Below are 27,290 nucleotides of genomic sequence, written 5' to 3'. Positions count from 1 at the left end.
TCTGGTTGTAATCCCATTGTAGAGTTTCAAGTATAAAAGGAGATTGGGCCAGTGGGATGACTGGTTTTCCTGAAAGCTAGCCTGACTGTGGGTGACCCGGGGCCTTGTGAGCCTGGTACTTAAGCCCAGAACAGTTCAGGTTTATTTTAATCACTGCCCTGTCATCGGTAGGGCCCTATCACCCCCCTGTAAATCTCGAGCATTCTCTGAGGCTGAAGCAGGTAGAAAGCCAAGTGTGGAGACATTCCCAGGAATGGGAATGAGGACAAACCAGCCAGTTCTAAGCCCTCTTCATGCATCATTTCACTGAATCCTCAGGACATGCCTGCGACAGGAACTTTTGTAATCATTTCCTTTCTACAGGTGAGGAGTCCGAGTTGCAGAAGTGAAGTAATACCCAAGCTGACTCAGCTGGTTTGTGGCAGAAGAGAGATCTGAACCACATGGTGGTGTTCCACGGTATGATATTTCTGCTGCAGGGTGGAGGTACCCTGTCTTGGTCAGGTCTAGGAAGTGGGAGGAGGAGGCAGATTCTCAGCACCACTCATTTTAAACAAGCAGGTTTCAAGATGCTTGAAAGCTGATTGAAGTTCCCATCCTTTCTGGAATACTGGCAAATCTGACAAGTTCTCTGATTTCCAAGGTCATTGTTTCCCTTCTTTTGCAATCCAGCACTGACTGGCTCCTTTACAATCTTCATGCACCTCATCCACCCATTGCCCTCAAAAATAACTGCTTAATGGGTCTCCAGTAACTCCAGCCAACTCCTTAAGGGCTCTTGAGAGCAGATCATCTGGGAAAGCCAAGAAAACTCATCCAACTTTTAAAAGTGATCTTTGATCAGATCTTTTCTTGCCTCCATCTCCTCACATGACCTGAGTTAATTGGTCTACTTCACCTCACACAGAGCTCTTTCAATCAAGAACACATATTGAGAGCAATCAATTCTGGATACAGTGTATAAAAGTTGGGAGGGAAGAGGGGATAATTGAAGCCAGAAAATTCAGATACACAGCTTCTCAGACCAGAGTTCCTTTCCTGCATTCAGCTCATGCCTACTGACTTCACCTGGTTGCCAAGGAAACGTCAGTCTCTGATGGCGGTAGCAGCACTTTAGACAGAAAGCATCATAGGCTACCATGGTAACCGCAAAAAGAGTAAAGCTGCCTTCTCTTTTAGAAGGGTGAGGAAGAAATGAAAGAGGCTGCTGAGCTAAGCAGGCTACAGGGGATAGCTTTTGGAAAGCCTAGGTCTGACTTGAACTGAGAGGGGATTAATTTAACTCAACAGATATAAACTATGTGCAAAGACAACAATAATGAAAATAACACACCTAAGGTTGACTTCATCAAGATATAACCACCGAAGTAACAGTTTACAAAGAACTGTAAATAAAGTCAGAATAAGAACTATAATAGGACCAAGAATACTGAAAGGAAAATAAATTTCAACTAGGAAAACATCAGTATCTTAAAGGACAGGATTTTTGACCAGCAGAAAGAATAAGACAGTGTAAGACAAGAAAGAACAAGACAGTAGACGTGGAGGTGGAAAAAGTCAAGACATACTGAGAAGTGTGGATATAGAGACAGAACAAGTGACACTTCCCCATGACTCCAAGGCTTTGGCTTTCACAGTGATGCTGAGAAGCAGGTTAAGATCAACGGATCTGAAGCTAGACTGTCTGGACTGGGATCCCAAACTTGTTAATTACATCATCGAGGGACAAGTTAGTTAACCTTTTGGGTGTCAGTTTCCTCAGTGACAAAGTGAAGATGATAAAAGAATACTTCAGAGAGTCCTTGTGAGGATTAAATGACTAAAATGATTAGAGCAATGCCTAACCCACAATAAATGCTGCATAAATATAAATTCTCATTATTGTTAACCACCTCCCACCACTCACTTTTCAGAGCCAGGACAGCCTCTTCTCACTGTCCAAGTAACACTTCCTGATTCACACCAGACTTTAAGAGAAAAGAGGGGCTATGACAGAGTATCTTTCTTTAAGTTTTTATTAGTTCATTTCCCTTTTTCGTAAGTGCAAAACGCGAAGACTAAAGGTTCGTAAGTCACAGCACTGCTTCCATGGTAGCTCACATCTAGGAGTGGTTAGAGTCTAAGAAGGAAATAGGATGAATCCCAATGTCAAGAATACAGCAGTTTAAAGAACAGGGCTGCCTCAGAGAAGACAAAAGTGGAAGCTGTAAGCCAAAAGTCAGATGAAAATCCCCTTTAGAGCTGAGGATTGGTGGGGAAATCGTAACTGCACTGGGAACGGATTTGAACAGTCTCATCTCTACTCTCACCTTAAGCCACCATGCTCAGGCAGGAGGTTGAGGGAGGCTTCTTTACATTAGGCTGAGCTAAGGGGTTATCTACTGCCCCCTTCTCTACACTCCAACCACCCCCTATAGAGTTATGAGTAATAAGAAGGCCTTGAGTCACAGGCAGTGACACTGTCACCCATTAGATGCTGTCACCTTATATGGGTTAACACTAGAACAGAAGTTGTCTTAGACATCCCCTTACTTTCATCCTTGTCTTTCTCCTGCAAAATGTTACGTGAGGATCTGAGAGCAAGGAAGAACTGAGGTGGAAGGACCCACAGTGCAGGAAGGCAAAACAGCCAGGCATGGAAATATAAGGAAACTGAGTAGTGATTGGGCCACCTGAGGCAGGAGGCAAGGCCTGTGCGTACTTGTAGTCTGAAGGCATTTGAGACTGCCATGAGGAGACCTGGTCCACAACCTTAGGATGATGTATACAAATAGTCTGTACTGAGCTCAGGATGCATTAGCATCCCAATCAATAACTACATGGGGACTGGGCTACAGCCAGCTGCTCCTACCTAAAAATAATGCAGCCTCCTTCCCTTCTTCAGGTCCAGAGAGCAAACAAGGATAAGGAGGGGGTAGGGGTGACAGTGGGTGAGGTTGCAGCAGTCTAGAAATCCCTCCGGAGTCCCAGTGGCATTCTGTGCCACAAGTAGGTTTCATGTACTTAACACTTCAGTGTCAAGAGCAACCTCAGAAGCTCACCACCAAAAAACCAGCACTCTGTTTAGAAGCCTTAACTGACAAATTAAAAAACCTAGCAGCAATTATCCATATTTTTAGCATGACAATAAAGCCTTAACATTGTTGCCATAGAGACCAGTAAAGAATGGAGGCGGCCCACAGGAGGAAGACAGGTCTGAGGTTCAGCTCTGTCCCTGGAACCTCAGACCTTTTTCTCTTGGCTGGTCCGCAGTTGGTGACCCAGGCTCTGGGCTTGCCCCCTGTCCTAAGCCTTACAAAGCAGGCAGAGGAAGGTGTGCCTCACCTTTGGTAAGGCCATGCCTAGAACACTCAGCTCCCTGGAATGCATGGATCAGCCCAGGCCTGTGTTGTCCCAGGCTGAGCCATACGGGAAGCAAGAGTTGAGGGGACTGAAAGGACGAACAATTACAGACCTAAGGCCTAGGGGAGCCCTGATGTATAATGCCCAAACCCCTTTGGATACTAGATTGGATTTCTACACAAAGAGGTCCAAAGGCAGGCCACAGGGTAAGAATGGTGAGCTGAGGAGGCTTCTTTAGTACTTACGCTTCTCAGGATCACAACCCCCCCACCCAACCCCACCCCACCCCCAGAAGAAGGGCAGCATGTGCTACTGTCACACTGCCATCTGGTGGAAAGACAAGATCTGTCCCCAGGTAGAGCCAGAGCTGGAGAGTCTGTCCAATGGGCACGTATGTTTAGAGATAATTAAGATAAAGACAGAGGTGGAGACCACAGGGCATGAAGACCATGGGAGTATAAAGCAGATACAGACAGGGTGTGTGTCTTGTCTGTTTTTCTTCCAAAAGATCTGATTTTTTTTAAATTAAGGAAAGAAAACACAATGACATTACAAATATTTTATATCCCAAGAACCATTTGTGGTGTTGGCTCAGAAGTTAACATCAGACAGACACACTAACAGACTGAGACCACACACATATGGGCAGCAGCCGCCACAACAGTGGGACATGCCTTTTGTACAAAGTTTATATAAGTATATATATATTTTATATTTATGTACATAGACACAGAGTATAAAATCCAGTGACAAGGGCTCATGTGTGTCCAGCGAGGGGACAAGAGTGGCTTTAACAGCTGGGCTGAGCCCAGTCTCCAGAGGCCCAGGGAAGTGGTGGAGAGAAGCAGTCTCCCCTCCATACTCCCACCCTGGGCCAAAGGAAAAGACAACTACACAAAGCTGGATGGTACCAGAAAGGTACCCTATCTTTCATTAAATTCCTGAATGCCCCAAAGACATCCAAAATGGCTGGCAGATTATTCCCGCACCTCCCAGCAAGATCCTGAGCCCACAGAAGCAGTTCTGGCCCCAAGGTGAGGTCTAAGGCAGGCTTCCCAACGCACACGTCCGCACTACCTTCCAGGGCCCTGTAGCAGCACGGTTCAACCCCTCACACTCCAAAGTCCTCACAAACCAGAGGTTTCAGGGGATTTCTGTGACAGATTGCAGGATAAAGGTACAGAAGGAGAGCAGTTAGTTTCTTCAGTTAATGCCCTATGGCCTTCCCAAAGGGGTAGGAATCGAAGAATCAGTAAGAGGTGGTTGGGAAGGACAATGAAGGTCATCCCAGGAGATGATGAACACAGAGAAACAGATGTTCAATGCAAATGAAGATGCTGTTCTCTTCGATCAGCAGCTTTGATCAGCAGAGTCTATTCCCACCAGGGCTGTGGTGGGTAGGAGCCCTTCTTGGTGTCTAAGGGGGGCCCCAGTTCCCCCACCGTCAGTGTTCATGCCCTCAGAATGGCTTGGTCCACAAAACGGAGAGAAGGGGCCATGGAAGGGTAGATGTGGAGCAGGGAGTGGCAGGACCCAGAGGCACAGGGAGGCAGTGGACCGAGCCACTAATTTACCTGTGGCAAGGAGAAGATGTAAATAGGAAGCTGAAAGAAAGAAAATAACTATAAACACCGATGCGAGTTGGGCCTTGTGACTCACATGGTTTGGGGGGTAAAGAGGCTGGAAAGCTGGAAGCACTGGGAGGCGATTGCCTGGGAGGCGAGGTTCAGGGCCGGACTCAGAGCTGGAACAGAGAGGCACGGAGAGTTAGCAGAGTATTCCTGCCTTCCAGGCCTAACCCTTCTCTCCCTTCCCCAAGTTCAAGTCTACCAGTCAGGGCCGCTGGGTTCAGGGCGCCCAGGGGAACTGCTCCATTCAATTGCAGGGCAGCAGCTTGAGCAGCAGCAGCTTGGGCCACAGCAGCAGCAGCAGCAGTGGTGGTTGGCAGCTGGATTCCAGAGCCTCAGAGGGAAAGAAGAGATGGGGTTAAGTCCTAACCCCCAATGTAAAACTCAACCCCACGTTCTTCACTCCACAAAGAAACCTACCTTCTGCCAACTTGGCCATGAGCTGCAAATGTCCACCCGCTGATCCCAGGTCTAGCTCCTGGTCTCCATCAGGAAAAGTGATATCTGTGCCACCATCCGGTCGCTCGGTCACGTGGCCAATCCTCATAGGTCGACCAGCAAGCTCAAAGCCATTCAACTGTTCCAAGGCCCGTCGGGCACACTCTGAGTCAGAGAACTACAAGAAATCCAGGCCGTATCAGGTACCTCCTGGCCACAGACATGCTCTCAAAGCCCCACGAACACTCCCTAGTCCTAATGTCCCAAGAAAATCGCATGCTTACTGTGGCTCAAACTTTTCTTTCCCAAGGAATGTCACCTAGGATCCCATCCTCCCAAATGGTTCTCTGAAAAGAACCCTTTCCAGCTGACTCAAGGGCCATCACTTTTCAATCTTCCAGCTCCACTAAGAACCTAACAGTGTGTTATCTGTAGGGAACCTCGCCTGACTGGCTGTTTCACAAATTGGTATGTATCAGATGGAAGTAATACAGGCTGAGATCCAAGGCTCCTGAGTTTCACTTCAGCCCTCAGGACTAGTAAGTTTCAGTCCTTAGTCAAGAACTAGGAAAGGCACAGCCTCAAGAGGGCACACAGCCTGGTACTGAAAGCAAGATTGCATTCCCACTCCCACCCCACCTCTCTGGCCTACTGGCCATAGGGCCTCTAACTCTCTAGTCCCTTTCAGCAGCAGCCTGACATAATGAGGATTCCTAATCTGCTGTTTATGTGTCAAGGGTGTTGACCTAAAAGGCAGTAACACAAGGGAAGAAAGATGCCAGAGGAACCTTTCTGAATCTGAGTCACGTGTGGAGCTAAAAAAGGTACTTGCCACCGTGAACCTCACAGCTGACTTTATTTACTCTGGTATTACCTGCCCTAGGGCCTGGCACGTGGTAATGACAGTTCCTAGGCAGGTGGTGTATGTAGGTGGCTTGCTTTTACTGGATACTTCTGTGATGAGCAATTCCCATGGTAGAACATAACCTACCTCCCCTCTGCCCTGCAGGCAACTGTGGGGGTGTAGGCTGCCTGGATTGAGCCCAGAACATAGCAGCTTCTATCAGACTTTGTGGCTGGCAACCAGTCCTCAGCCTGGAGTCACATGGAAGAACCAGTTATGGGAGACAATTTTGTTGGAGTGTCAGGAAGAGGTGAGACTTGCCCACTATTAGGTGGCCTCACTATTTTCCCTACGATAGTATTTAAATATGAAAGTATTTTTCAGTGGAGAAACTGCTTCAATCAGGGTAGCAACAGAAGGAAGTACATAACTTCTTATTCCCACCTCATCATGAAAATATACCAAATCTATAACACACATCTACAATAAAGCCCATACCTGACCTCCCTCATCCCCCAACCTCAGCTGCCGCCTGGAATTATTACTATTACCCAAAGAGCAAGTTGTAGCACCAGGGAGGCTGGTTGAACTCCTGGACACCCCATACCAGTGCCACTGACAGAGTGTGGGAGCAAAGCCAAGATCTCAAGCAATGCATTCATCTCAAGGGGCAGAAGGCTAGTCCAAGCTTCAGGCAGCAGGGTTTATGGGTCATTAAGACCGTTCCTATGGGAGGAGGATGAAGCTGAGCTACAAAATCAGACAAGTGGACAAACCTAAACTAAAATTACAAGTTAAAGACTAGAGACTCACCGTAATAAAACCATAACCTTTGGAGCGGCCTGTTTCTGAGTCCTTCATCAAGACAATATTATCAATCTGCAAAATAAAGAGAAATAACAATCTTCTGGCTAAGCCACACCTTTGCTCTTTCCTACCCAGACTTTTTTTCGGCTGTGCTATGCATAGCATGCGTCACATAGGACCTTAGTTTCTCCACCAGGGATGGAATCTGTGATCTGTGCCCTGTGCAGTGGAAGCACAGAGTCTTAGCAACTGAGCCACCAGGAAAGTCCCCTATTTAGATTGTTCTAAACACCTCTATCTTTCTAACCAACCTATTATGTCTCTCCAAATCATTTTAAAAAGAGAAACAAAAGCCATTTCTTTCTAAAACACTTTTGCTGACTCATCTTACTTAATCTGGACCCCACTATTTGATTTCACAGTGCCTAATTTATCTCCTGAGCAGTAAGAATACAGAGATGGAGCCAACTTTCCCAGGAGGGACCCACATGGCCCTTATGAAACATGCAATGGGTTAACCATGATCAGACAGATGAGGAGGTACACTCACCCTCCCCACTTTTCCCAACTCCCTTCAGAGGTTCCCCTCTCTTTCTACTCACTTTGCCAAAGGGCTCCAAGATGCCCCGGAGCATGTCCTCGGTGATATTGCAGTGTAGGGAGCCCACATAAAGGCGCACTGGTCCACCATTGCCCTTCTGCAGATTATTGGCCATGGCTGCCAGGCGGTTTTTCTCAGCCTGTGGAAGGAGGAAATGATAGGTTACGCTCACACCTACCACATTCAACTCCATCTTCTCAAGTCCATTTCTCAGGCTGCTCACCTGTGAGGCCTGTACAATGATAGGCACTCCTAGCAACCGCTGCCCAGTCAGCCCAATGGCCAGCGGCACAGACTGTATCTCACAGAATTCTACATAGGCAATGCCTTTAGACCGACGTGAGTTCCGATCTGAGATGATACGGACATCTCGAACCTATCCAGGGCAGAACGGAAATCCTGAGTTGGGCATAAAGGGGGATGGATAGAAGACAGGCTACCCCAAGCTAACTAAGAGGGAGAAGAGGGTTACCTTGCCAACAGCAGAGAAAAAGTCCTCCAGGTCTCGAGGCCGAATGCGGGCAGCTAACTGCATGCAGAACACCGTGCGGGCGTCCCGCTCCTCCGGACTCAGGTTGTCAACGGGCTCCCTGCAGAGCACAACTGCTGAGACCTTCCCTCCCAATACTTGGTCATCTTTCTTCAGCTGCCCTCAAGATCTACACATTCCTATGGTTTGCCTCAAACCACTTTTTATTCATAATTCACAGTCCCTAAAAGAGTGCTCATTATCAACTCACCTGACTGGGCTCTTCTCTCTGAAATGAGGACTCTTACTGTGTCCATACCTACGCCTACAGAACAGAGAACAACAAAACTGAAAACCACCTCTATTCACATTGGCCCAGTGCTGAGTCTTCCACCACGAGAAAAAAGATTACAGCATCTCATCACACATGCAAGTTCTGAGTTATCACCCCTCCAGTAACTGGGTCTCCTGCCCATCCCAACAACAGGACACAGGCACCCTTAGGCAGGGACCACGGTGCACTTGGTTTTACCCAGAATACAAAGGTGATCTTATTAGCAGAAGGTGATACCCAGCGGCAAGCGGTGGACTCCTGTAGTGCACACGATCCTCACGACGCCAGTCTCGACTTCGTGACTCACTACTATGTCGACGATCCCAGCTACGGCTGCGGTGGCGACGCTGCCGATCTCGACTTCGGCTCCGACTATTTTTCCGCCTGTGACGATCCCGGTCTCGACTACGACTATGGATAAAAAAGAATATTAAGTTCCTTAAAAAACCAACCAACCTCCTCTGGCCTTTCATATATAGCTTTCCCTGGTATCTTTCCATTTATAACTCTCAAAACCCAAGTGTCCCCAGAATGACTGACCTGCGTTTTCTCTCCCTGCTTTTACTATGGCTCCGACTCCTCTTCTTCCTGTGAGAGAGTATCAACTCTTATTACAGAGGTTTCATTCTCTCTCCCAAGGAAAGCCAATGACAGTGAGGCTAGGGTGAAACAAAAACCAGCAAAAGACCAAAATCTAGAAGACAGTATGGCAGGCGTTCACGACAATGGTATGACATCAGTTTACAAACAGCCCTGAACACTGTCAGGTATATGAAATGGCCATTTCCCCTCCATGGAACAGAACAGTATCTGGTGTTTTCAAATCAGAGATCCTCTTGTTATTTTATTCAAATGAAATACATCAAAACTAGACTGATCCACAAGTCTACACTGGAAGATCATTACACCAAATCACCATTATTCCCATGACCCAGTGGAGCCATTACTAAAGTAGAAAGTCTTATGAACAACCACCTCTCTGTTCCAGCTGTTTCTATAATGGACAAAGCTGTTTTCCCTCCCCAAGCGGCCAACCCACTTTCCCCATGCCACACTTACTTGCTTGCCTCCCCACTTGTGCCGTTCCCATTGGCGGCACTGGTCCCATCAGTGACGCTGCTCCCATCGGTACCACAGCTACTGGTGTCAATGCTGCTGGTGCTGTTGGTCGTGTTGCTGGGACTGTCCTTTTTAGCCTCTTTCCTTTGCTGCCCATCCTAAGGGGTTCACCAGGAAAATGACACAAGGCATCAGGTGGCAGACACACAAATTCCATTGGGCAAGGAAAGAACAAAAGTGGACAAGGAAGAAAGCTCATGAAATTAAAACTCTCAATTATCTTAACAGTTTCTGAGCACGTAGATCTCCTAACAAAGAGAGTAAGAGAAGGATGGAAACTACCCAAAAAGAAGAGATGAGATTTTAATGTCAAACGTTAGTTATCCCACATGTGTTCGTTCCACTAACACCTATTTCCCAGGAGAGTGATAAATGAGTTACGTCTGAGATGTAGCAACTTTCTTCTGTGTCACTGACAGCTGTGAGCAAAGGGTTCCCATCCCAACTTTATGTTGCCCCCTCACCCCCAATTTTCGGGGCCCTTTCTGCAAGTATGGCCTTTGAGTACTGGTCTCTAGCAGTGACTACTGAAAGATTATACCTTTCATGAATAGCCACTGTACATAATAAATGAACAGGGAAAGAAAATTCCTAAAACATTGAAACTGATGAGCCACAACTGCTTTTTCTTACTAACCCAATTCCAAGAGTGAGCTAGGGAATATTACCTCCTCTTTTTTATAGGGAGCCTCCAGCATGGCCTCAATCACTATATCAAAGTCATCGGATGCCATTGTAGCAGATCTGGGGAAGATATCGATACATAAGAACCTCATTTATATTTTTTCTCCCCTTCCAGCACCCCACATTCCCTCCCCCTTTGAAGAAACAGACATCAGAATATACAGTTTTGTTTCTCGAACTCCAAAGCAAACATCTTACCAGCTGTTGTTTACCCTACATTTATTTTTGCATCTTGCAGATCTGAACTAGTTCTGCTTTGTGGCTTATAAAAGGTCAGGGTCTAGAAGAAAATCAGATGTCTAGGGAGAGACAAAATATAATATGGTCCTTCCTTTTCCTGTTAAAAGAAAATGCAGGTACTCATACTTACTATTTATAGTGGGCACTTGGCCTCCATTCTACTATTCAAAATTCTGAATAAATAATTGCTTTAAACTTAAATTGGCACATATTCCATTAAAAAGGTAAGACTACAAGAATAAAAATTAAAAGCAAGACAAAGTAATACCAGAATAATGCAGATTTGTCCTAAGCTTTTCCCCACATCCCTGACCCAAACACACAAAAATGAGGGGATTCATCATTAAGCATCTTCTGTACAACACCAACTAGAGTTTGGGTACTTCAAAAAGACTGTGATTAAGATGGCTTAACCAGTCCCACTCTGAAGCATTTCTGTCTAGACACATACAGTAGGACTTCTCGCCTACCCCAAGCTTTCATATTTAGCAATGGTCTTTCTCAAGTCTGTCACAGGTCTGTCAAATAATAAAAACAGAAGACACCAAACGAAATCAACAGGATAAATTATTCAAAGATTACTGCTGCAAAATTATCAAAATATGTAACAGATAAATCTCAAAATAATTACACTGAAAGAGGTTATCAAAAAAAAGTACATACTGTATGATGTACATTTACATAAAATTTTAGAAAATGCAAACTAACCTGTAGTGACAGAAAGCAGGTCAGTGGTTACCTAGGGATAGGAACAGGTGCGGAGGGGCCAGGATGAAAAGAGTATAAAAGAACATTTTGGAATTTGAGGGGGGCGATGGTTTCATGGGTGTTAGTACATAACAAAACCCACCAAAATGTACACCTTAACATGTACAGTTTTATTCTACGTCACTGATATCTTAATAAAACTGAAAAAAAAACCTAATCTGAAGAATTTCTATGCAGAGAGGCTAATTATAATTAAAGACTTTCCATATACACAAGATATGTAAAACCAGCTTTTTAAAGCAGCTAATGCATCATCCAATCATGCTGTCTTGACTGGAGACAGAGTCCACAGCCTATTTTGATGATTTAATAAAAGTAATCATATTTATCATTTGTAGTACCTGACATTGCTGGGCACTATGCTAAACATGTTACAAAGATAAGATTCTTGGAAGCAGCCAACATTAAACTTAGTTGGACCCAAATTTAAGGCTTAAAATGGAAACCAAACCAAAATCAAATAGGTGTCTAAAAACCAGTGAACTCAATCTCTTACATTTATTTAGAAATCAATGGTAACATATGCTACAGGCAATACTGGATCTAATGCACAGATGAAAAAATGGAGGTTCTGTGAACAGCCCAAAGTCACAAAGCTCAAATGGAGGAGCTGATCCTTGATCAGAAGTCTTCTGACTCTAATGTTCAGGTTACCACTCTCTCTTGTGGTTTGTAACTTAGACTTAAAAGGAAATTTCTTAAAAAAAAAAAAAGTACACAGCATGCCAAGATGTCTATTTTTAAATATACACTCATCTGGAGAATTAATGTCCTTATAGGTATATGAAAAGAATCAGTCTCATTAGTCACATCTTATTGTGTGGCTTATAGAGATAACCAGTTCGCAATAGTATATGCTTCAAAAAAAAAAAAAAAAAAAACACATACAGTATATGCTTCAAAATATTAGGAACCAGGCTGATTTTAATATATGCTATCTGACCTATGGTGGGGAAAAAAATGGTTCTATAAGTAAGTTTTTGATCTACAAACTGTTCAGTCATTTGACTGCCAAGTCTATACAAATTTTCTAAGTGTCATAACACTCCTCTTCGTTTTTTATAGCCTGCCTTTCTAGTTTCAAGAACTGCTCTTTGTTGAGTGCTAGTACTGTGCAAGGATAACTTAAGATATGCAACAACTTTCACATAAGTTGACAAAGGAACCCCTACGTGTGGAATAAAGTTTTCAGACCTAAGAAACAAATGAATGGATATATTTAGAAACACACATATATAAAACACTAGCACACTTTAAAACTTGGAATCTTGCTGGGTTTAGTCTATCTTTCTGCTGCTGCTGCTGCTAAATCGCTTCTGTAGTGTCCGACTCTGTGCGACCCCATAGACGGCAGCCCACCAGGCTCCCCCGTCCCTGGGATTCTCCAGGCAAGAACACTAGAGTGGGCTGCCATAAAGTCCCAAACACTTGTGCGCTTTCAGGTCCGGAGTTTTCGAACTCTTTACGTTCTAACTTATGGGTCAAAATCCATTCAATACCATACCTTAAAACATTATACTGCTTTCTTCCAACCCTGCTCCAAAAATTGCATTAGGGACCCACCATCATGATATTGCATGGACCTTGTCACAGCACAGACTAGACCCAAGGCAGCTCTTAGGCCCCAAGGCAGCCGGGCCACAGGAGAGCGAAAATAATAGTCCCAATCAGACAGAATTCATTCACCAAACGCTGGAGTCCCAGGGGTGAGGGGCAGCGCCACCTCCTGGGTCTGGTCACTGAGCTGGGCACAAATATCTCCAAACTGAAGACAGCTTAATTAAGAACAAGAACAGTGAGAAAGACAAAAACATTCCCTTGTGTAACAAACCAACGCCACGCTTCGAAAAACGGTCCTACAAGTAAGTAACTGGCAGCATCTCTGTGAGGGCCAGCGTCCCGATGCTAAAACCTCCTATGTGGCCCCCCGTATGCTCCTCTACCACCACGGAGTATGTGGGCAGAGCCGCCAACATAGTGAACCTAAGTCTTCCACATACGGAAGACTGAGGAAGAAAGCTCAATTCCCTCATCTCTCTCTGGCGCCACTAGGGGGTTGAAAACGGATCCCACGAGCTCCCTCCACAGTGTGGGACACCCTGAACGTCAGGGCTACGGGGACCAAGAGACCAGTCATTCGAATCCTTGAAACATCTTCATCGCTAAAGGATACAGCCACGAGGGTGCCGATTCCTAAAATCGTGCCAGTGACTAGTTAGGCAGCGAACAGTTCCAGGTCAAAATAAGCAAAAACTTTTTTTTTTTAATTTTCTTTTATTTTAAAAGTTTGCCTGACTCTGCTCCGGACTCCATTTTCTGCCTGTGACGTCAAGGGGAGGGGCCGCGCGGCAACGTCACGCATAGGTGACGTTGCGGGGGGAACCCGGTTTCGAGGTTTCTTACCAGTTCCGGGTCCCCGCAGCGGGGGTCCCGGTTCCCCCTGTTCCTTTGGGTGTGGCGGGGTACACGAAACACCGCTATCTTCCAGAGACTCGGCAGTAAAAGCAGCACTAGAGCCGGAGCCGCTCCTCTTCCCGCAAAATGGCGGCAGCCCCACTGTCTTCCAGAACCTTCCCCAATCTGCGCAGGCGCCGAGACATTCGGCCGCTGGAATTTATCTCACTGGTTTCGCGGCAACAGTCCAAAGTACAGATTTTCATTGGCTAAAATCCTAAGTGTGGGTGGAGCCAAACTCAAAGGTCTCTTAGCAACAGTGAAGTTCCCATTGATTGGTTAACCTTGACGAGACTCAAGGAAAGCAGAAATGTCCTTAGGTACCCGCCTATTGCTCTCATTGGTTTCACGATTTGCGGAAGGCGGGGAAAGCGGTGAGGGAACTGAGACAGAACCCTCCTTTCCAGCTCCCAGCACAGTGGTAGTCTGGGCCAACACCGCGAGGTAATGAGGTGCAGTTGAGGTCCTTGCCCATCCTTACTGATTTGCCAAGGAGCTCAAGTCGGGCTTATCCAGAACAGCATTGTGGAGAGCAACTGCAGTTACTTCCCTAGGGGAGGGGTGTTGAGCTCCACATCCCCCGTTCCCAACCGCTGCCTCCTGCCCTCAGTGCTTGAACCTCAAGTCTGTGACAGGTTTATCTTCTTCCACATCTCACATACTTTTCAGTTGAAATCAGTGCCCCCTACAGCTCCCACTGCAAGGGTAAACTTCAGGCAGTGTCTCAGGTGACTGGGTGCAGCTGTACTCAGCCGTCTATCTGACGTCCACCCTCACATTCCAGGAGCCTCCAGAACTCCCAGATACTTCAACTGCCTAATATAGCTGCCAAAAACGTAGCTGATTAAAACATGGGAGACGGCCATGAACTCACAGGAACCGTTTGAGTACTGATTTGAATATTAACTTTTTATCATTATACCAATTCCTTTTCTGTAAAAATGTAAATTTGAACTAGATTACCTCTTAGGACTTCAAACTCTAATCCTGTGTTTTTATCCAAACAAAATAAATGGCTTCTTGCTGGAGAAGTGTGGATGACTTCCAGTTAACACTCCCAAGAGGTAACAGAGGAGCTGGTAGTGCAGCAGCTCAGGAAGGTGGAAGGGAAGCTGGCTTCACTCACTACCCCATCTCTCTCCGTGGCAGCAAACTCCATGCCTCCTCCCCAGAAAAGAACCTAATCAGGTCCTAAAGGACAAGACCTCTCTGTAGCTGGTCAGAAAGGCTTGTACCTGGGAGTCCAAGAGTCATCACTAAGCTTCTTAGATAGGAAATAAACCTAGGCCCCTTCAAGTATTGGATAAGAGCATAGATCTGAATATGTGTAAGTAATAGTTGAAGAAGTAGAGGCAGGGGGCAGCAGAGTTGGAGCAGGAAAGACCATAACCTCATTTTATTTGTATTTCCTCCTTACACAAAACCATCAAAATAGGAACAGAGATGGACAGGGAAGAGGGCTGAAAATTTGTTCAATACACATGTTCTCAGAGCTATCCCAGGGAGCCTTTGAGGCTGAATGCCTGTTGGAGTAGCCACAGATCCAACATGAATTCCTCATGCTCAGGCCTGAAGTCTTCACAGATTGGTGGCGTGAGCCCCACAATTCTCCTTTGCCATCTTGACGTAAGGTAGGAAAGCAGACTGAAATGTTCCTCTCTGATGGGCACAGCAAATCAGAGCCCATGGTGTACTGCACCTTCTGTGCTACAGGAACAGAATCTGCAGCTGCTTCCAAGGCTTCCAGACACTTGCAGGCAGGGCTAGAGGCCAATGGTGTAAGAGCGGCCTGTGGGGTTGTGAATAGCAGAGCAGACCGGTGCCGTCACAGCCCACTCATACCACACCTTCTTAGAGTTGCTGCATCGCCAGAAACGCACACAGATGGTCTGGCCTTCACGCACCGTAATGGGCTGCTATAAGAAGAAAGATAGGGAGGTTCAGGGCGGAGCTAATGAATTTTATGTGGCAAGGTACTAAGTTAAGTGTGGAGATAATGATGAAACGTAACATTCCAACCCTCATGAGGTTTGAAATCTATCAGAACAAATAATCAGAACTGAACAATCTGACACTGAACAAATAATCAAAAGTAGGATGAATGCTGTGAACAGGGACAGTACCTATGAAAAGTAATGCTAACCTAGTCTATGAGGTCAGGGAAAATTATCTGACAATAAGAATGTCTAATAAGACCTGGAAGATAAAGTCACCTGGGTCAGAAAATGAGCCAAGAACTTTATAGGCAGAGGACAACGGTGTGAAAAACCCTGAGGCAGGAAAGAACATGGGGTATTAGAGGAACCAAAAGAAGGTCCAAGGACTGAGCAATGTAAACAAAGGACAGCAGCTGCAAAGGCAGGTGAAAACTAGATCACACCAAGTCTAAGGAAGATTTAAGACTTTATCCTGGGACTTCTCTGGCGGTCCAGTGGTTAAGACTCTGCACTTCCACTGTGTGGAGCGTGGGTTCAATCCCTGGTCAGGGAACTAAGATCCCACATGCTATGTGCCAAAACAAACTTTATCCTAAGGGAACTGGAAAGATATTGAAGGGTTTTAAAAGCAGGAGAGAGAGACAGGATCATATTTGTGCTTTTAAAAGAAGATTCTTGCTCCAGGTACAGAATGGACAGAAGAACAGCCTAAGTAGATGTGGGAAGCCAGGTGGAAGGCCACTGCAAATATCCCAACATCTACAACTGCACGTGAGAGCAGCAAAACAAGGGTCACAGCCAAGCGTTATCCTGGGAGGAGGAAAGGGGCAAAACATCAATGCCATAAGTTACTTTTTAACCCAAGGAGCCTTAAGGTGAAACCTACCTTAATGGGGAAGAGGATGGGAAACCATGAAAACATCCCAGGAGAGTGAGTCTCTGGACGGATACCTAAGTGGACAAAATAATGATAAAAATTGAGAATAACTGATTGCTGTACACCTGAAACTAACACAACATTGTTTTAACTATATTCCAATAAAAATTAACAACAACAACAAAACAAGGTCTCCGTGACACTGTTTTTTGCCTAGGTTGAGGACAGTCTCATCTGTAAACATGGAAACAAGTCATCAAAGATCTCCATTCACTGATTGCTCAGTTCCTTGTGACTCCAAATGCAACATGTATTAAATACATAAGCTGCCCAGGTAGCATACTCTTAAACCCCCATCCACTGCCCCAGACACTCACTCAGAGTGATGTCCTGATAAAGCACAGTCTCAAAGTAGCCTGCAAAACCATGCAGCACTGTGTTCACCTCCACAGGAAACTCCAAGGTACAGTAGCGATTGTTGTCAATCATAGGATCTGTCAGGGAAGAGCTGTGTGGGTGATGAGGAACCAGAAACCGTAGACAGCTTGGTAAAGCATAAGCAGGAACCAGGAAAGGAAGCCTAGATAAGAGGCCAGATAGACCCAGGAGAGCAAGGGAAGAAACCAGGGAAGTGAGCTCCCCATTCAGTCAGAGGACAGCCATGCAGGAACCCACCTCTGTTAGGATGGCTGAAGGTAAAACAGGGCTGGGGTGCAGACAGCTGGTGGAAATTGTGCAGTCGTACCACATAAGGCATCTCAAACTGGGCCTGTCCCAAAACAGAGAAAATGATATCTGAAGAAGACAGGTGAGCACTACCTAATTCCTCAGGGAATACAGCCCAAGCTCTAACGACACGGACAAACATAAAAACGTAGTTTCACTTCAGTTACTTTCCCACATCCCCAACTCCTTCATCTCTTCATCTCCTCCAGTGGAAGAAAACAGTTATGCTGACAGAGAAAAAGAAAAGCATTAAAGAGAGAAGAGACCGCCAGAAGAGAGTGGCTCTTTACCTCAGGGTCACGGTCCTTTTCCCGACAGGCTCGGACCTCATTGTATAGCTTGGAGGAGGAGATGGGAGCTAGAAAGGAGGTGTACTCCCCAGGAATGCTCACGCCATCATCTGCAGAGCAGAAGGGGCACATTACTTCCCAGCGGATGGAAATGGTGCATCTGTACTGAAGGCCCAGACCTCCCACATCAAAAAAGACCAGGCAGCTCCATGTTGTCACATTCCCAGGCCACCCTGCCCCCTGCTCATGCCCTAAAGCATTCTACTTCCAGGTTAATTTAGAGTCACATAAGAGTAAAACTGGAAGGAACCCAAAGTATTCTAATCTAATGGTCCTTAACTTTCTTTCCTTTGAGCTAGTGATGAAAGCTAAATCCAAGGTACATGTCATGGCAGTTCAGGGAGTCCACAGATCTCAGACTAAGAATCTCTGCTCTGGGGGCTTTCCTGGTGGCTCAGTGGTAAAGAGTCCATCTGCCAATGCAGAAGACATGGGTTCGATCCCTGATCTGGAAAGATCCCACATGCAGAGGAGGAACTAAGCCTATGTACCACAACTACTGAGCCCACGCGCCCCAGAGCCTGTGCACTGCAGCAGGAGAAGCCACTGCAATGAGAAGCCCATGCATGGCAACTAGAGAGTAGCCCCCGCTCTCCCCGACTAGAGAAAAGTCCATGCAGCAACGGAGACCCAGCACAGCCATAAATGACTAAATAAATATTTTTTAAGTTTCTGCTCTGGTCCACTCCCCTCATTTTACAGATGTGAACACCCACACCCGAGGTTCAGGGAGATTGCGTCACTTGCTAAGGGCACTGACTCAAGTCAGCCCTGCCTCCCCTAAACTCTGTAACCTCTTCTAAGCTGCTGCCACACCCACCCCTGCCCAACCCAGGAGCCTTCCCAGTTGATAATCCAATCCCCTTATTCAGTACACCCCAGCCTGGAGGCACCTTTTAGGAAGTGCTGGGCTCCATCCAGGCACTCAGGTGACAGTTCATTGTCAGCAAAGGACCCCAGAAGCTCACTGACAATGATATCTGCTTTCTCTGGAGCCACCCACTCCCGCATGTCCGATGAGACTACTGTCACCTGGCTTCCCCATTCTTCAAACTGCCAGTTCTCCAACCTGAAACAGATGAAACGAGTCAGGAGGAGAAAGAAATACTGGCACTGGGGCCAAACTTCCCAGCATCAAGGTTGCCACTCACGTCACCACAGCATTTGGGTTCTTCTCCACAGCGTACAATTTTATCCGCCGGTCAGCCTGCTTGGCGGCCCGCAGGGAAGCATTCACCAGGGGCCCCCGGCCTGCTCCCAGCACCATCAGCACTCTAAGAAACAGAGGGAGCAGTCAAGCTGACTGTACATGTAGAGAGGCAGGCATGCACATCTCTGGGAATCAGGCAGAGAGCACTCACTGGATGTTGGTGTCCTTCTCTTCCTCTGGCACTCGATCTAACAGACATTTATAGATGGCCTGGGGGGCAGGAGGGAAGACCCTGTGGCTGTAATGCCATCTTCACCCAGGTCATCCCAGCCCTTTGCCTGATACTGAGACCCATACTGTACCTGCTGGTACTGAGAGTATTTGATGGGGTCCTTTTCAAACACTTCGTATGTCTGAGATTCCAGGTTATCCATCAGTGGCTGATGAATGAGAGGAAAAAGACAGAGTAAGTTAGCCACTTTTTGGCAAGGACAGTGCACCAGAATACCAAAACCTTCCCACTGTCCCCTGAGCTCCAGTGAGATTTTATGGTACCTGCTCTCAAGATACATTTCCTCCCCCCACCCCCATCCTCTTAGTGGACACCAGACCCACCTGGAGTGGGGACTGCAGGTAATCTTCATAGCCCTTGGCAAAGAGTTCGTAGGCATTGGGTGGAGGTCGGTTCTGGCTCAGGTATTCCAAGTATTGGAGGTAGGAGCAGAACTCCTTCTCTGAGTGGTGGTTGGTGCCTGTGATGATGAACTGTACCTCCAACTGTGAGAATAAGTAAGGCCATCAGACACAGTCCTTGAACCAAGAGGGTATTATTGAAGCTTATGGTCAAAGAGCTTCAGCATAAAATAAGGCCCAGATCACCAAATACCTCTGAATACCAACAAAAGCACCAAGAGCCCTCCTATACCACATAAGCATCACCTGGCACAAGGGACCCCATGAATCATTGCTGGAACTTCTTAGATCAAACTTTCTGCAAAGTTCTCATGATACCCGATTCCTTTTGAAATGTTTCTGGGGCTTCTACTGCTATTTGTTCTTTTGCTCTCAAGGCCCCCAGCTTTGCTGAAATTGCGCTCCAGAAATTAGAGAGGAAGAGTCAGCCCCACAAAGGAAAAAAAAAAAAAAATCCCATCACACATGTGTGAGTAAAACAAGATTAGCTGGAACACCTTTAGAACCCTTCCACTACACACCTTGAGAAGTCGGAAGATCAACCTCTGGTGCATCTTAGAAAGAACAGGAAATCCCTTCTTATTGGTCAGGAAAATGCTAGTGGGGAGAATGGCTGCTTTGATGGGCTCCCCAAGCCAACGATCAATGACATGATTAGATGGGAGGTCAGCACCAATTTCAAGAGCTACAAAAGGGAAAACAAAGACCTGTCGATCACATAGGCCAGAATCTTTGCGTGCTCTTTTGTGCAGGATCTGTCTCCTCCTTAAGCAAGGCAGACTAAAGCATGGAGAAAGTATGCCCCAGCAGCCAAGTATACATGAGACTCCTGATTTTTAGTCACAGGACTTCAGAGAAGGATAACCTATCCCAGGATCTTTGTGGACTTACCCACTGCAATCCTCTTGCTGTAATCACATAAGGTCCGGAAGTTGTGCCACCTGTGCAGAGTCAAAACACAGAAGTTAGTTGCTCAGTCATGTTCAACTCTTTGTGACCCCATGGAGTGTAGCCCTCCAGGCTCCTCTGTCCATGGAATTTTCCAGACATGAATACTAGAGTGGTTTGCCAGTTCCTTCTCCAGGGGATCTTCCTGACCTAGGGATTGAACCCAGGTCTCCAGCATTGCAGGCAGACCATTTACTGTCTGAGCCACCAGGGAAGCCCATCAAATACATATGGCCCACCAATCACCACACCTCAGGGAGACCTTCCTACAGGTTCCACTCTGTACTTCCCTCCACCCCAGGTACAGCCGCAAAAGGAAACATACCACATCCATGTCTTCTCCTCTCCACTGTACTCCTCTGTGTGTGAAGTTGGTGCGTTCTCAATTATATCATCTCTCAGGTCCTCTGGTGCCACCAATGGCACCCGCATCCAGAACTGCACATGAATAATAAATAGGTTCAACACCCTATTTAGAATTGTTTTGAACCCATTAGGTCCAGAAAGCTTCCTTCAATTAAAAAGATCTTGATCCAGATTTCAAGCTAATCCCCTTATATCCTTTTCCCAAGTTGTGATTATATGCTGTCTTTTATCTCTGGAAGTTGCGGGAAATAACTGATATTCTGTACGTTTTATAATACTTTGCTTACCACTCTTATTGTGAGTAGACAGTACTGACATTTCAATTCTCCCAAATGCACCCTTTACTGAATGGCTAGGAACAAGAAGATACTTAGCACAGCCTGACTATCATAATATGCAGCAGGAAAGGAAGCCCTCGCCATACCATGGAGGAGTGGTGGCCAGTGTGGATGTGATTGGTCAAAACTCTCGCCAAGTTTGTGTTATCTTCCTGATTTAGGGGCAGCAGGAAAGCTGGAAGACCCAAATATGCCCCAAAATTCAGCTCCTGTAACATAGCCTGGAATAGAGATTAAAAGGATAAAGTTAAGAGCTAGCAGCTCAAATAGCTTTAATTGCATTATATCAAATTTACTAAGTTACAGAGTGGGGAAAAAGTGCTCTCCCCACCCAGCTTGTTTACAGGTATTTAGAGTCAGTGAAGAGGTCAGTCTTACCGCCTCAGAGTTCCTGCGTATCTTCTCCACTTTTGAGTCTGGACGAATCCATGGAGAAAGCTTTCCCACAATTAGTGTATTCCAGTCTGCACTCCCCCACCCAAGAAAGACAAAGACTAAATAAGGTTCAGCACTTTACTCATACAATTTCTAGTTCTTAACAGGGAATAGAGTTAGAGATGAAAGACAAAGACTTTTTCTATCACAGATACAGGAGAGCCTGACAGAACAGGGAACTAAGGCTTTTAGTAGGCAGGTAAGGAGAGAACACGAGTTATCTATATCCGTGGGGCGAACCAATATATCCAAGTCAAGAAAGGAAGAGGAGGAAGGCACTGATAAAGCATAAGTTGTTACTGCCTCTAATAATTAAGGGGCATGTGGGATGCTCCCTACCCCTTCCTGACAGCAGTAGGTCTGATCGTGTCTGGGGGCCCGGCCGACTCTTAGCAGGTTCCTGAGTGAATTCCCTCTTGAAACGCGGGTGGAACACAGGCATGCAGAGGAAATCAAACCTACAACCGCGACAGACCCAGAATCGTCATGTAAAGACAGCAGCAGTGCCCAGAGATCCAAGTAATTGGACTGGCTCTCTTGATTCTGCACAACCCTTTCAGCTGCCACCAGCGACCCGACTAGACTGCTGAATTCAGCCAACCTTGGGGCATATCACTTCCGCTGTACTGTGCCTCAATTTCTCGCCAGGACACAGCCATGGAAAAGATGAGTTAAGAGAAAAGATGAATATCCACACCACGTGGACTTTCTACTCTGCTGTCACTGGTTTTCCGAGACTGTCACATCCAGATCGGCAGCAGTACTGCCCAAGTATCCCCCCTCAAGGTTTAGCTTTCCTCTCCCTAACCTCCTATTTCTCCCAATTTCATACAGTAATCTCGCTCTCCAGGGCCCGGGAGGTCTCTACGCCCCCTTTTTGAGTTTACCTGATAACTCCTCCGACTTTGGGGTTCAGTAACCACACGCCCCCAATAAGTTTCCCGCCCTCCTCTCAAGCTCCAGGGCCCGAGGCTTCTCATCCCGAAGGACTAAATGGTTTCTCCCGCCCTGGTCTCATCCACTTCGACCCCCTCACCCCTGCCTCTCGGGGATGACTGGTCTGTCCCTCTCGGTCCCCGAGTTCGGACCCCGCATTCAGCTCGCAGAGGTCCAGGCCCTCACCCCTGCTTGGCCACAGCCCCCAGTGTGTCAGCTATTTCGGGGACGCAATTCAGGTCCCTCCCGCTGGACACGCGGCTTCCACCGGCACCACCGACCGCCATCGCCGCCATCTTTTCCCTCGCGCAATCCACGCCGAGATTCCCTGAAGCTAGCAGCCAATCACAAAGCCGGAAAAAAGCCCCCAGAAGGCGGGACGTTTCACCTTAACAACCAGAGCGTCTCCCACGGCTCTGGAGCTGGAGGAGGAGGGGTGGGGAGTGGCTCTTCTCGCCAATCCGCGGGCTGCACAGTGACGTACGTCGAGGCTTCGGAAAAATCACCAATCTCAGGGTCTAGTTCTCGACGAATTTAATCTCCCATAATGCTTCGTGTACTCGTAGAACTCCGTGCAGAGACTACACGGCCCATGAAGCCCTGCAGTATAAGCTTGAAGTGTCATCATTGGGGCCACCAAAATCGTCTCGGGGCCAGTGGCGCAATGGATAACGCGTCTGACTACGGATCAGAAGATTCCAGGTTCGACTCCTGGCTGGCTCGGTGGGACGCGTGCGTTTTTGTTGCATCCCATGCAATACTGTCATAAGCAGTATTTTGAAAGTCTCCCGTTCTTCCCTTTCTAAATTTCCTTATGATCTCCTCTTACCCTCATTTTTAGCTCATAATTTTATTGCTTTCTGCAGCCATTTTATGTCAGCTTTTTCCATTGCCTAATTCAAAGGTGGTTCTTGTGTCTCTACTTAGGTCCTTCAAAATCCTGAGAAAATTAAGGTAATGACTAAACTGGGCTTTGTATGGGCCTTAGTATATTTTAAAATAGATTGTGGCAATTTAGCCACCAATTCCTTTCTATTCTATATTTCAAACAAACAAAAAATAAATAAATATCTAAACACACACTAAGATAGGAAGGAAAAAAAAAAAAAAAACTCATGGTGAGGAATTACAGTGGAGAGGAGTTATGAACAGCCTGGCGGAGACCTGAGAGAATCTCAACATTTTCCTTTTGAGAGAATCTCTATATTTTCCTTTGTGAACAGCTGCTACAGGGATGGAAAAGAAGGAAAAGAATGAAGCAAAGAAAGATATAGGGAGGAGAAAGAGAACCTGAAGGCAGGGGCCCAGCGGTGTTGAGGGCCTGGCAGCGAGGATGGATAGAGAACACAATACGAAAGGCCCGAGGCAGGAGATCACTTAGTGACCGACTGACAGGAAGCCTGACATGGGAAGTCTGCGGGTGAAGCCCAAGATTTTGGCCTCTTTGAGTGCTACAGGAAGTGAGAAGCTCTTTTAGGGAGAATCAGGGTTTCGGTTTGGAAATGCTGAATTTGACGCCTAGGGGGCGCTGTGTAACAGAGAGTTGGATGAATAGTGATCCTGAACCAGACAAGATTTGGAAATCGCCAGAAGAGAGGTAGTGACTAGCCACGAGACTGGTTGAGATGACCGTAGCCCGTGGGGGATCAGAGTTCTGAGAAATACGGAATGGGTATGGATAGGATAAGCTATAAGGAGCCCTGGGTGCAATGTATTTAGTGCGTGCCCCCAAAAGATAAAGCTTAGAAAACTAAAGAAATAAGAAAATGCCTATGAAGCTTAAGAATTGGAGGTACTTTTATCCTATCTTCTTCTTATTACTAGACTTTATTTCTTAAAACAGTTTTAGAATTATAGAAATATTGAGCAGGTAGTACAGCACAGCCAGCTCTCTCATGTCTTCCTACAGCTTTCTCTATTTTTGATGACCTTGATAGTTTTGAGGAATACTGGTTAGGTATACTGAAGGACATCTCTCCACTGGAATTTGTCTGATGGGGTTTTTCATTAGACTGGGGTTATGGGTTTGGGGGAGGAAGATCACAGAGGTAAAGTGGCCATTTTCATCACATCATATCAAGAGTACATACCATCAACATAATTTTTGACTGTTAATATTGACCTTTATGACCTGGTAGAACTAGTGTTTATCAGGTTTCTCTACTGAAAAATTACACTCCTCCCCCCCACCCCTTCCATCCTGTACTCTGGAAGGAAGTCACTGTGTGCATTCCACACTTAAGGAGAAGGGAGTTATTCTTTCCCTCCTTTAAGGTGAAGTGTCTCCAGTATTTCTTTGAATTCTTCCCTGAAGATCTTAAGAGTAGGGAGTTGACGGGAAGTGGGTGATTCTCTGCCGACATTATAAGAAGAAGAAGAGTTGTTGGGAAAGCCTGCTTGTTGTTCTCTGCCCCAGCTGTGCCCAACCAAACTCTATATTCACAGAAGACTTATGAGATGTTCGTCTTCAGAAAAAGTTAATTATCTGGGCTGTGGACCATCTGTGTTCCTAGCATCTTCCTCCTGATGTCAAGCTGGCTGGTGGCTGTTCTGTTGATTGTTAACTAACCCATCCATGGGTGAAAGGGAGAGAGGAAAATCTATGAAATCGTAATGTCAGTTTTGTCATCAGCGAAAATAATTTTCAAAAGGTTTTGTGTGAAAAAGAGCCTAGAATTTCTGACTGACCTTAAAGTAAGTTTAGATTGGCTGAATTTCATTCATCTGAGATGTTTTTGTTTTTTCATTCGAAATGATCTCTACTGTGTGGCAAGCATGATGCCGAACGGTTCCAGGTAATTCCACACCACATTGCTCTCCACCTCTTCTACAACACTTTGCTTTGTCTTAAAGAACAGCACGGACTGTGGGTCTGTCTATATGAGCTACAGAGGAGCAAAAGGGAATGAATGAAAAAGAAATAGAGAACCTTTTAAAGGGCTTGGCCCTAGGCGTAAAGTCAGAGTTAATCAGTTCTGTCTTATCCTCTGCTTCCCTCTCCTCTGCTCTCCATGCTGAACTTTTGGGCTCAGAAGTATGTGAGTCACTGTTACGCTATTGCATGTAGGCCTTTGCTGGAATGAAGATAGGGATTTGGTGGGTGAGAAGTAATGTTGCTTTCTCCAGGAGCCAGTGACTAACAGGTCAGAGCTCTGGAAACATTTCTGGAAGGAAAGGAGTACCCACTTCCAGATAATCCTCCAGCATTCCGCATCTTCAGGCCCAGTCCTTCTACCTGCTCCTGTTTTTCTGTCCTTGTTTAAATACTGCCAGTGAATTGTAAACTCTCCTTTCACTTTCTCTTGGGCTCTCCTCCTCCCTCAACACTGGTCTCCCTCCCCAGGCCCACCTTCACTTACCTCTGTGCCTGCCCAGCCAGCCGCACTCTTCAACCCCAAAATAATGGCCCGTTTGACCCTCCTACTGCTCCAAATTGCTTCTTCACAATCAAGGCTGTCCTCCAGCTATGAAAGTGGCAGAGTTACTGAGGCAAAATAATCTGTGCCAATTTGCATTCTCTTCCTTGTCATCTCTATTATACAGTATTTATCTGTCAAAATGAATAGAAAGTAGAAACTGTTCTGGAACATAGAAAAAGACGGAAAACTACCCAATTGTTTAGGAGGCCAGAATATACCTAATATCAAAACCTGTCAGAAGGAGGACCTTCCAAAAGAGCAAACCTATAGACTTAGCTAACTTAGGAATATAAATGTAAAAATCCTATAATATTTGAGATTAACAATAAATGTCAATAGTATATTAACATAATAATAATATACCAGAAACAGGGTTTATCCCAGGAATTAACACAGGTTAGGTATTAGGAAATTTATTTATATGATAAGTCAAAAGTAAAGCAAACAAGAAAAACATTTGATCATTTGTAATAGTCATCAAAGAGAACATGGCAAGTAATTTCCATTTTCTAAAACATTCTTTTTTTTTTAATTATTTTTATTGATTTATGTATTTGGATGGGCCGGGTCTTGGTTGCCACATGCAGGATCTAGTTTTCTGACTAGGGATTGAACCCCAGCCCTCTGCATTGGGAATGCGGAGTCTTAGCCACTAGACCACCAGGGAAGTCCCTCTAAAACATTCTTAATAGTCTTAATATTCTTTATACATAAACACATATATATGTGTATGAAGTCAACAATTCATGTAAATATAAAATAATACAAGAATGTCTTATCTCATCACCGTGTTATTTAATATTATTCTAAAAAAATCCAATACAATAAGCCTGGAAATTTTCAAAAAGGAGTTATAACTTTTAGAAAGAGAGAGGCAAATTTATCATTGTTTGCAGATGATATGATTGTGTATATAGAAAATCCATAAGAACCAATTCAAAAATGATGAGAATTAATAATGGCATTCAGAGACACCACTTGATACAAGACAAATATAAAACATATCCTAGCCTTCTTATAAACTAAGAATAACCAGTTAAAAGACGTAACTAATAAAAGTATCCCAATAACATGGTAGTTAAGGTCATAGACGGTAGAGCCAGGTGGCAAGAGGTTAAAGCCCTATTTATCCATTTACTAACCATTTGAACTAACTCCTCTGGCCTCAGTTTCTTCATCTACAAAACAAAAATGTAAATTATAGTTATCTTATAAAGCTATGATGAACATTACATTAGTTAATATTGTAAAGCATTTAGAACCTTTCTGCACATAGGAAGCTTTCAATATACATTAGCTATTGTGATTAGTTTCTTACCCATTCACAGAGGTAACAATAATATCACCATAAAATACTTAGCTATAATCTTAGTGGAAAATATGAATA

At 45.5% G+C, this 27,290-nt stretch overlaps 2 protein-coding genes and 1 non-coding gene across 7 annotated transcripts; 1 reads left to right on the top strand and 2 right to left on the bottom strand.

Annotated features, from left to right (window-relative positions):
• Nucleotides 1-2,001: 2,001 nt before the first annotated feature.
• Nucleotides 2,002-13,875, bottom strand: RBM23 (RNA binding motif protein 23). Of its 4 annotated transcripts, XM_070377485.1 has the most exons (15): nucleotides 13,448-13,643; nucleotides 12,779-13,039; nucleotides 10,251-10,326; nucleotides 9,523-9,680; nucleotides 9,004-9,051; nucleotides 8,701-8,874; nucleotides 8,401-8,454; nucleotides 8,133-8,250; nucleotides 7,884-8,036; nucleotides 7,662-7,799; nucleotides 7,066-7,131; nucleotides 5,391-5,586; nucleotides 5,173-5,304; nucleotides 5,002-5,086; nucleotides 2,002-4,916 (listed from the first exon to the last, which is right to left on the bottom strand). In XM_070377485.1, exons 3-15 carry the CDS (start codon nucleotides 10,314-10,316, stop codon nucleotides 4,913-4,915), a joined length of 1,392 nt encoding a protein of 463 aa, XP_070233586.1. In that variant the 5' UTR covers nucleotides 10,317-10,326; nucleotides 12,779-13,039; nucleotides 13,448-13,643; the 3' UTR covers nucleotides 2,002-4,912. The 4 variants fall into 4 exon arrangements, with proteins under 4 accessions (XP_070233586.1, XP_005895515.2, XP_070233585.1 ...); XM_005895453.2 differs by lacking the exons at nucleotides 12,779-13,039; nucleotides 13,448-13,643 and adding an exon at nucleotides 13,678-13,874; XM_070377484.1 differs by having other exon boundaries at nucleotides 12,779-13,643.
• A 1,221-nt stretch (nucleotides 13,876-15,096) lies between these two features.
• PRMT5 (protein arginine methyltransferase 5) lies at nucleotides 15,097-22,826 on the bottom strand. 2 transcript variants are annotated; one of them, XM_005895446.3, is made up of 17 exons: nucleotides 22,671-22,826; nucleotides 21,888-22,006; nucleotides 21,492-21,577; nucleotides 21,200-21,334; nucleotides 20,735-20,847; nucleotides 20,353-20,402; nucleotides 19,983-20,146; nucleotides 19,384-19,545; nucleotides 19,131-19,208; nucleotides 18,980-19,038; nucleotides 18,770-18,892; nucleotides 18,512-18,687; nucleotides 17,559-17,668; nucleotides 17,218-17,311; nucleotides 16,920-17,036; nucleotides 16,552-16,616; nucleotides 15,097-15,644 (listed from the first exon to the last, which is right to left on the bottom strand). In XM_005895446.3, the coding sequence occupies exons 1-17, from the start codon at nucleotides 22,778-22,780 to the stop codon at nucleotides 15,492-15,494; spliced, it is 1,914 nt and encodes a 637-aa protein (XP_005895508.1). In that variant the 5' UTR covers nucleotides 22,781-22,826; the 3' UTR covers nucleotides 15,097-15,491. The 2 variants fall into 2 exon arrangements, with proteins under 2 accessions (XP_005895508.1, XP_005895509.1); XM_005895447.3 differs by having other exon boundaries at nucleotides 22,585-22,721.
• Nucleotides 22,827-23,134: 308 nt separating this feature from the next.
• On the top strand, nucleotides 23,135-23,207 carry TRNAR-ACG (transfer RNA arginine (anticodon ACG)). Its single transcript has one exon. It is a non-coding gene; the product is annotated as a tRNA-Arg (tRNA).
• The last annotated feature ends 4,083 nt before the right edge of the window (nucleotides 23,208-27,290 follow it).

The sequence above is a fragment of the Bos mutus genome, chromosome 10 (genome assembly GCF_027580195.1).
Source record: "Bos mutus isolate GX-2022 chromosome 10, NWIPB_WYAK_1.1, whole genome shotgun sequence".
Lineage (NCBI taxonomy): Eukaryota > Metazoa > Chordata > Mammalia > Artiodactyla > Bovidae > Bos > Bos mutus.
This window is presented reverse-complemented; position numbering and strand designations above follow the sequence as displayed.